A 10,304-nucleotide genomic window follows, 5' to 3' on the forward strand; every position below is an offset into this window, starting at 1 on the left:
CGATGGATTACTGCGCAGAAATTGATTCTAACGCAAACTTTTTTAATTTACGATTGTTATTCATAACACGATTTTTTTTATGTATGTATGTAGTTTAATATAGTTAGGTATTCTTTATACATGCTCTATGTCCTATAAAGTAATTTACAGGTCTGGATAAAGTAGTACTTGTTTTTTGAGTTTCTTGAATTTAAACCTAACGATATATTTTAAATTTTTAAATATAAATAAATTGATTAGTATCTACATTAGATAGAATGAAAATCAAAAACTTTTTACGTGTAAATCATATTTTATAGTAATGAAATAATAACGATTGTCTCTAAATGTAAAATTTATAACAAATATGAGTATACTAGTGAAAGAAAATACTATTATTTTTTTTTTTTTAGCTTTTTTCAATTGATATTATTTATGCGAATTATCGATTTAGATTTTTCAAATCAAAGACGAAAACATAAAAATTGTTATTTTATTATGGTAATAACATCCAAAAAGTATTATTAAATTGATGGCTTAATAGGTACTTTATTTTATTTGAATACATTTTTCAAAAAATTTGATTCCAAGTAATAAATTATAATGATATTAAAATGTTCAAATATAATTTGAGGAAAATACATTATTAATCATAATAAAATATAGCTTAAAATAATAATCGCAGGTAAAAAAAATCGCTATAGAAGAATGCCTTAAGTACGACAGAACTCTAACTTATAACGAACATCTGGAAAGCTTTAAAATAAGTTAAAAATACCTCAATAACATCATAGCTAAGTTGGCCGGCACTAGCTAGGTATGTACCATCGGTGGACTTCGAACTTCAGCCTTAGTTTAGCTGTATAGCGTTACCGAATACTGCTCATCAGTATGGGCTAGAAGTTCAAACTGCAAAAAAGTTAATGTACAATTGAATCATACTATGTGCATCATATTAACATAGGAACTGTAAAATTTACAAACTGAATGGTCATAAGCTCTATCAAACATAGCTCCTTCCGACCTTTGGAGACTATCTCATACTTCAAAGAGTATCTTAAAATTAAGCACGTTTAAAAACCTCTCCCTGCAAAACGATATCATGGAACACTTCCCGATAAGATTAAGGTCAAGACATTCTATCTAGCGTACAGATTTACTCGAAGAGTCCATAGAAGGATATCGAAAAAACGATAGGAATTAGCAGAAACCCGTAACAAAACCCTTGTTACAGATCCAATTATAAAAGTAACTGGATAGGATTTTACCGGTGCTCAATGGACAGCTCTCAATCGCATGGAACAGAATTATTTACTTCACAAATGGAGAATGGTCGACTCTCCACTATGTGAGTGTAGCGATATAAAATCTATCAAACATATAGTCCAGTCATGTGTTAACAGGAAGAATGAAGGAGGATTAGTCAAATTGCACGACGGCAGCCCTGCAGCCGCCAAATTGATTTTACGAACTCACTATACGTCTGTGATATTTTCCTACTTGTTACCCACTTATTATAACTACCACTGTTAATGCTTTTATTATTATTATTATTATCGGAACCATTATTGATTTGATTTATTTATTTTTAATTATTACGACTACTATTTTAATGGTACACGTTTTATTTATTAATTTATCAATTATTCTATTTCGTTAGTATTATTATTATTTGTGTTATTGATAAGCCGAAAAATGTCATATGCATAAATAAAATAAAATACAGCAACAATGAAGCGATAGAAACCTTTTGCTTATATATTTTTTAAGAGTTTATGGATTAAAAACTAAAATGAAACCAATGGATAAATAAAAAATTTGTACTAAATTAAATTACAAAAAAAATTTAATTTTTTTTGGGGATGTATTTATTTACCTACTGGTTGAACTTTTAAAAAAACGAAACAAGATTTTTAAATGAATTATAATTCTCGAAAAAAAAAGTCAATGAAACCTTATTTTATAATAGTTATTCTATATTTAGGGGTTGAAATTTTAGTATTGCGTATTCACAAAATATCAATTATATTATTTATAAATATTGTAATTTTATTTTACAATTTTTTTTGTGTTTAATTAACTGTATTCAATTTAAAAATCGATAAAAGAACCGTATTTGAAAAATTTAATATTAATATATATTTATATATATTTAAGAATCATACCTTGTTATTTAAAATTATATTTTTATGAAATTTATATTTATTTTAGGTAACGTTTTTGATGATGCCATTAGAAATCACATGGGCATGGACTGTACAATGGGTGCTCGGTGAACCGCTTTGTCGCATCATGTCATTTTTCCGAATATTTGGATTATATCTTTCCAGTTTCATATTGATTTGTATCAGCGTCGATAGGTATATATCTAAGTGATATTAATTAATAATAAATTAAAAAAATTAATATTTAAGTAATTTGGTACTTAACTGACCCTTTTGTAATTTCTAAAATATTGAATACTGTTAGTCTTAGATTATATTTTACGATTATATATGATTTATAAATCATTTAAAGATAGAATTTATTTGAAAGTCTTATTATAATTTATAGCTCATGTTAATGATTTAGTTCTATGTTTTAGTCAATATAATGCGAAGGTGCCCATTTTAATTATAAGTATTATTCAGTACTTTTTTATGTTCAATTATTATTAAATCTGTAATTAATTAATCATTTTTTTCTTATTGCTTATTATAAATATATCCAATTTGAAAGTTTAATTTTACTATTCATTGTCATTAATACATTTTAAATTATAAGCATAGCGGAAAAACATTTATTTGTCCCCACATCATATTTATGATGTATGTGTTTTTAAGTACTAAATTAATTAAAAAAAAAATAAGCAAATTTGTTTGGGTCTAAAATGTGTATAAATAGATACATTTTTTACTAATTAGATATTGTTAATTTGAAGTTAAAAAACGATAAGTATGAAAAATAATGATAATATATATATATATATATATATTATTATTATTTATACTAACCTAACATGTCTACCTAAAATATAGAAATAAAAAAATTAATTCTTCAAAAATTACAATCGACATATATGTTAATGAATAATTGACCTACAATTTGTAGAATATTTCAAATAAATATGAAATATATTAAAGAATGGTTATAAATGAATTATCACTTTATTTTCAAAATCATAAAAGTACGTGAAAAACAGAATGAACAAGACAGACTTGTCTCATTGAATAGTAATTAATGCCCAACTACATTTAGACAATAGTCAAAGAATAATTATCATATTTATACATCAGCTTATAGGTACCATAAAAATAATCTTCGATGATAATATTAATATAAATAATACGGGAAAAAGTATGCTAACTTTGTTACGGCAACTTTAGATTTATCGAGTTATAAATAATTTATAAAAAATGTTGGTAGAAAAAAAAATGTTATACAAAAGTTTAGTACTTAACGCATATTGCATTCATCATTATTTTACTTTTCGTAAAAATTACCCTGTTCACTAGATACGGGAGAGGCTATACCTACTGTAACAACAGATGCATTTTATTTATACGTATTTTACCTATAGGTATCTATTTATTTCAAGTAGATTATCTTATAGTATTTAGAAAGTGCACTGAACATTGAGAGTAAATTAACTTACATTTCAAAGTTGATAGTTTAAATAACGTATCGTAATAAATTATTTCCGAATATATTTATTAAGTGACGATTGAAAATTACATGAAATATTATTTTCTGAACAAATTTAAGTATAAATCTTAAATGAGTTAATAATCTCATAACAATACTCAACAACTCAATGGGCTCAAAATAATTTTTTAATATTCTGACACGATTAAAAAATTTGGAAGAATTCCGTAAATTCTACTGCTATTATATATTTGTATTTGAATAATTTAATTGACAAAAAAAAAAAAACCTTATGGAACCCATCCAAAACAGTTGGTGCTTAATTTTAATCTTAAACTAAGTACTATTGTTCAATTATATTTTTGAGAAATATGTTTAAAATGTTATATATATATTTAATTGAAAATAATTTTATACTATGTTATATGTTATTTGCAGATATTTAGCTGTTTTGCAGCCCATGCGATTATACCAAATGGATCGTAGAGGAAAGTTAATGATTGGGGTGGCTTGGATCGCTTCAGTAGTTTGTAGTTTACCACAGGTAACTTGAGTTTAATAAGGTAACCGTTTTTAAGTTAGAGTCTGTTTTGCAATATAAAATTAAAACATTACATTCTTTTATTTCTACTAAAAATGATCAATAAAATATATTGTAATTAATTTTATCCATGAATATGTAAAAGAAAAAGTTAAAACCATAAAATTAAGATTGAGATTTTTTCATAAATAATAGTAGTTATCGATATTTATAGGTTGTATGGTTGAGAATATAAGGTGACATTTTCTGACGTTTAATCATGATACGTTTAATCGTATGCAATAGAGTAGCGTTGTATAATTAAGCACGGGCACTCGAAAAAAAATGAAATTGAAAAAAAAATCCTTTACACAAGCACTGTATAAATAAATTGTATGATTTAATACTTCTATTTAATTGTTGTTATATTTTATTTGTAATTTTCGACCCATATAATTATCAAATGCAGAAAGATCATTAATTGATTTTTTTAAAAAAAAATTGATATTTCTTACTAAACTTTTGCCATTATATAAATACAATATCTATGCCGTATGTATATAATACTTATGATAAGCACTCATTTTAAACTTACGAATAAAATTTGTACACCTATTTAATTTATTAACGAAATCAATTTGTTTGCTTTATTTACACTGTAGATTTTCATATTTCACGTGGAACGACACCCTAATGCTACTTGGTACGAGCAGTGCGTCACTTATCACGCTTTTCCGTCCAAATTGCATGAGCTGGCTTACTTGTATTTTGGCATGTTCATGATGTACTGGTTGCCTCTAATCGTAATAATATTCTGCTACGCTTCTATCATCATTGAAATATATAAAAGATCCAGGGAATCAATTTGCGGTCAAGGTAAGTTCGGAGTACTATGAAAACGTATTGGTGTATATATTTCTATTAGTTATAGATTTTAAGGAAAGCGAGGAATGCTTGTTGTTAATTTTAAAATGAACTACTTTACTTTAAATGTTGGCATCTGACTATCTAGGTTTATAAACAATTGGTCTTCTTAAAAATATATATTTCGGTTTTGAGTATTTTTCTGAGCTTGAAAATAAATCAAGAAAATATGTTACACAAGTTATTTTGTTGTTCGAACATAACTTTGTATAACTTTTTATAACTTTGTTCCATTAATTCGAAAATTTTGTTTTATTTTAATTAATACTATATTAAATTAACTTGAAAAAATTTGAACTGAATGATGTATTATAAAAATATAAAAATGTATATTTCTACTGAAGAAATAATAGTATATTAAAATATAGTAATCTGATAATATTTTTGCATCGTAATATTCAAATGGTAATTTATTTAAAAATATTTATTTACTACATTTTGTTGAATTTGTATGAACATAATAATAATATTTTAGCTGTAATGTTTTTTTTAACAATGGCTATAAAATAAAACGCATGAGGTTGTTTTTAATTTTTTTAATAGCTTATCAAATAATAGAGAAAAATTTATGAGATACTAATTTTCGGTGAAATTTAATTTTCTTTTTCAAGTAATATTGGATATTTTATTGAATGGTAATGTCACCATTTTCTAAAAATAGTATATACTAGTTAAGTATATAAGTAGTATTTAAAAATTTTTAGAACTTTCCTGTTTTTATAAGTATTTAAAATTTGATATTTATTAACATATTTTGGTAAAATATTTTGAAATTTACTCGTATAACTAAGTTTTTCAATAATTTTTTTTATTTATGTAGAAAAATATAAAATATTTGTAACCGCAAGTTATAAGCTATCAAAATTTAAATTTTGAAAAACTCGACAAAAATCATGAATATCTGTAAAAATGTTGAAATTTATGATGATGAATACGAAATTTATGATTCATACAATTTTAAAACTTTAAATTTGAAAATTGAAGAAAAAAATTTTTTATGAATATTTGTTATTTGTTGACAACAAAAAGTTTACCGGAAATTCGGAAAATATAATTATATAAGTGCTATAACTTTTAACTTTGATGAAATTAGATACATCAAATTATACGTTATTACGAGTATAAGTTATTTTTTTGTCTAAAAATGAACAAAAACATGAATCATAAACCATACACTTATAATAAGCATGTTATAATTTAATTAATAGTAATATTAATTTAAATAATCGTTTAAACATTTATTAGAAAATTTTTCAATAAAAAGTTCAAAGGTGTAATATTTATACAAGATTTTTTTTTCATTCATGTCTGTTTAACCAACTTCATTGTGAAATAATTAAGCATTTATAGCTTACATGTAGTAAATTAAACCATCTTTATCATAAAGCTAATCTAACTTCGTCCTCCTTCGCTCAGAATTATTTTTAAGATCAACAGTATTAATTGATTTCAAATCTATAAGAACAATTCACTGAAATCAGTCATTTGCTTCTGTATCTCACCTGATTTCCAAGTATTGATATTTTATTAAAATGTTGACATTTTTTCATAGGTACAGATAACGTGCGTCGTCTAGGATTTTTGGGACGTGCCAAAAGCAGAACATTAAAAATGACAATTATCATAGTCATAGCGTTCGTTGTGTGTTGGACTCCCTACTATATAATGGCCATTTGGTAAGTGTAATTTTAGTTTTATTTTGCTTTAACTTACAGTACCCATTTTTTATCTACGTTTCGAAAAAATCTGTGCTGTTATTTTGTTATTTAAAAATCATTATCCATTAAATATTTTAGAGAACTCAATTAGCTTTTGAAAAAAAAAATTATTCACAAAATACTACAGTTAAAAAAATCAATATTGCATTATTTGTATGTGTAATAGTTTTGATAACATCGATTCGAACTAATAGCTTTTCGTATAAATTCAAATGAATCGAATATATTAGAATATATTATATTTACATTAACTCGCAATCATAATTTACATAGAAACGTAATAACTGATAAAAACCATTTATTTGATTGGATTATTTGTAATAATCAACACACAATATTAGTACTAGACGTATAGTTATTGTATACTTGGTAAATTTACTACCAGTTCGTATTCGTATGTTAAATAGTTTATTTTACTATTTTATTTTATCTCTAAATAATAAAAACACCCGGGTAGTAGAAACATGTCTCAGGTAGGTATATTTTAGTGTTATGTTAAAATAGTACTACATAAAAATTATCCATAGCAAACATTTTGTTTTAATATTTTGTACGATGAAATTGTACTGCAGATATAAATATTTGTAATAAAGTAGATTCGTAAAAAGTTCTATATGATTTGCAAATGCTGTTACATGCTTAAAATAATGTTTCATATCAATGTATAAACAATGTGAGTTGATTTAACAAATGTATAAGGAATATTGTAGAATGTTAAACCAACAACGAGTATTGTAAATATTATTTATACGTTATCTTTTGTATAAATATTTCTTCCTTTAAAAACCTGCCGAGGACTTAAATTCTATAATTTTCAATGGAAATTTAAAGTGAATGGTTTATGTTTTATAAACTTAAATTATTATAGGCTATCAAATATTAATTAAATTATATATAAGATGATTGTATTATGATATTAGACAGATATGGGAGTTGATGTTTTCAAAGAGTAAAATTGGTACACGTAGAACAAATAATAAAACTTTAATACATATACACATAAAAGTTATTTATATTTTTGATTTGATATGAATTACAACGTAAAATAATTTTAAATTTCATGGTTGTAAAAAAATAACTGTCCAAATCGAAATTTTTTTGATATTCTTAACGCGAGTATTTTGAGAATCAATTTTAATATACCAACATTTTAAAATCACTACACATTTAGAATTTGAAAAAAAAGTTGTTATTTTTAAAAGAATAGAAAATAAAAAAAAGGTGTAATTTAGTTTTTTTTTACACAAATATTAAGCTTTTACGGTCTCTAAAAACTTTCACACCCTATATTATACCCGGTTGTCTCCACCTATGCTTTCTACTTTTGTTATTCTCTTATCGTATTTGTATAAATCATCTTTGATTTCGTTCATCCAGCGTTTTTTAGGGTAACATCTGGATATTTTACTGTTTATTGTCCTTGGCTTTCTGCCAGGATTTTTTCCAAAATGTCGCTTGTAGTTTCACGATCTCCACACATGAATTTTCCATTCAAATCATCTATTCGTCTTAATAGCATTAATTATACTAGGTTTTTCGTGGATTTGTTGTACATTTATATTTTTTTCACGTCTATAAACTTAATTTTCTAAAATTGGCTCATAAACCCATCTCGCTTTTTCTTTCAAAACATACATTCTTCGCAACAAAGTCTTTGAACTGTAGTCAGCTGTGTTTTACATAACTATATTATTGTAGCCTGCATATCGTTGCTGTTTTATATGAAATAAGCTATAGTTTCATTGATATAAAATCGATTTTAAATTAATTCATGATAATTCAGATACCAAACTGTTTGGAATGAAATAAAGTTAATAAGCTCGACGACTATTATACTTATACATCGACTAAATATTATCAACAGTAGGTACTGCGGATTTTGTGTAGTTGGTGTGCGAACACGTTAATGTGACACTAAAAATATGTGCATACACAATTCAAGACATTCGACATTTTTTTAAGACATTCAGAGTAATGTAACGTGATACTTAAACAAAAATGTCATTGTTATTCGTTACGTAACGAACAAACAGATGTGCACAAGTCGGGGGATACACTACTTTCTCTACATCTCTATGCTTACCTTAAAACTAATTTAAATGTATCATATATAATATTTCAACCGTGATCATACACCAAAACACTCAGGTTTCGTGACATAATACGGGGTATCTGTCGTTATTTATAAGTGTTTTTCGTGGTTTTCTGAGAATTTATCAGTTTACAGTTTGCCGTTTTAAATCCATACAAAAATAGTAATCGAAGGATTTTGGAAAATCGATGTCACCAGTTAATATAAGTGGAATTTTGTAATAAATATTTTATATACGCGAAAATGTCATTATTATACGAGGCCCGTAAGTGAAAAATTATTGCATTTTTTATTTTGAGATGTTTTATATAATGATTTTCTAAATAAATAATTGTTTCATTCAATGGCAATGGAAAATATAAATCTTTTTAATTTAAAACTAGGTCATTCAATATTGAATAAAATTTAAAATTATTTTTGAATACTTAAGTGTGGTATTTTTTTTTTTTATATTCTAATTTTTTATAAGGTCCTAATTTTTTGGACAGTTAAATTTATAACTATTTTACTAATCAACATTTAAAGGTTATAGTTATTTTTATCTTTTGCCTTCGATTACTAAATTTAATAATAGCTAATAGTACAAAATTATAAATATACTCTATATTTTATATAGCTTATAATCTTTAAGTTAAATATATAATAAAGTTATATATATATATAACTTTAAGAATAATGAAAAATTTAAAAATTTTCGTGGGTACCTATATCGGATACAAGTGGTTTGATATTAATTGATATTGGAAGGATATGTGAAGTTTTGAGTCTACAGTTATGAAAAATTAATTGTTTGTTTAATTCTTAGATCATATACAATGGATGGAGTCATACAAATAATTTGTGAAGCCAACATAACAGTAGGACCGCAGTAATATGCGCATGCGCGTGGAATCTTATCATTAATTTTTGGCGTAAATATTAATTAATTGATAATTGAACAAGATAACGATTAACTATAAAGTATAAGTAATTGTTAAGTTTCTAATTGCATTATTATTATAATATAATTAATTATATTGTATTTGATACGTCAAAATGATGATCAATAACAATATTTCGTAAATTAAGAATTAGTGATGCCTAAATTCAATTTAAGCCGAAAAACAGATTGACATTTGATAAGCATGCGCGCATGCGCAGATGTCATCGGCCCTATAGTTATGTTGACTTCAACTCATTCTATAGGTATGATATACGATGATTCTATCCATTGTATATGATCTAAGGTTTAATTGGACAAAAATTTATTTTTAAGATTGACATAGTCTTGGTTTAAAATATTCAATAGTTTTAATTGGTCAATAATTAGAGCTGCTTATAAATTCCACATTTACGAATTATGACGAATGTAATCTACTTATTATTGTTTTATCTATAAAAAAAAAAAATAGGTATATACCTGCTACATTTTATATAGTTTTATTTTTTTAAGTCAACTGTACTATTT

At 24.8% G+C, this 10,304-nt stretch overlaps 1 protein-coding gene across 3 annotated transcripts in view; it reads left to right on the plus strand.

The window, feature by feature from the left end:
* LOC112693272 (gonadotropin-releasing hormone receptor-like) overlaps positions 1 to 10,304 on the plus strand; it is a 99,951-nt gene that overhangs the window by 42,185 nt on the left and 47,462 nt on the right. For all 3 annotated transcript variants that reach the window (XM_025568262.1, XM_025568263.1, XM_025568264.1), the window contains 4 exons: positions 2,191 to 2,339; positions 4,042 to 4,147; positions 4,786 to 4,999; positions 6,600 to 6,723. In XM_025568262.1, coding sequence (XP_025424047.1) covers positions 2,191 to 2,339; positions 4,042 to 4,147; positions 4,786 to 4,999; positions 6,600 to 6,723 — 593 coding nt within the window. The remainder of the gene's footprint in view (positions 1 to 2,190; positions 2,340 to 4,041; positions 4,148 to 4,785; positions 5,000 to 6,599; positions 6,724 to 10,304) is intronic.

Source organism: Sipha flava, unplaced genomic scaffold (genome assembly GCF_003268045.1).
Source record: "Sipha flava isolate LNK unplaced genomic scaffold, YSA_version1 83_pilon_pilon, whole genome shotgun sequence".
Classification (NCBI taxonomy): domain Eukaryota; kingdom Metazoa; phylum Arthropoda; class Insecta; order Hemiptera; family Aphididae; genus Sipha; species Sipha flava.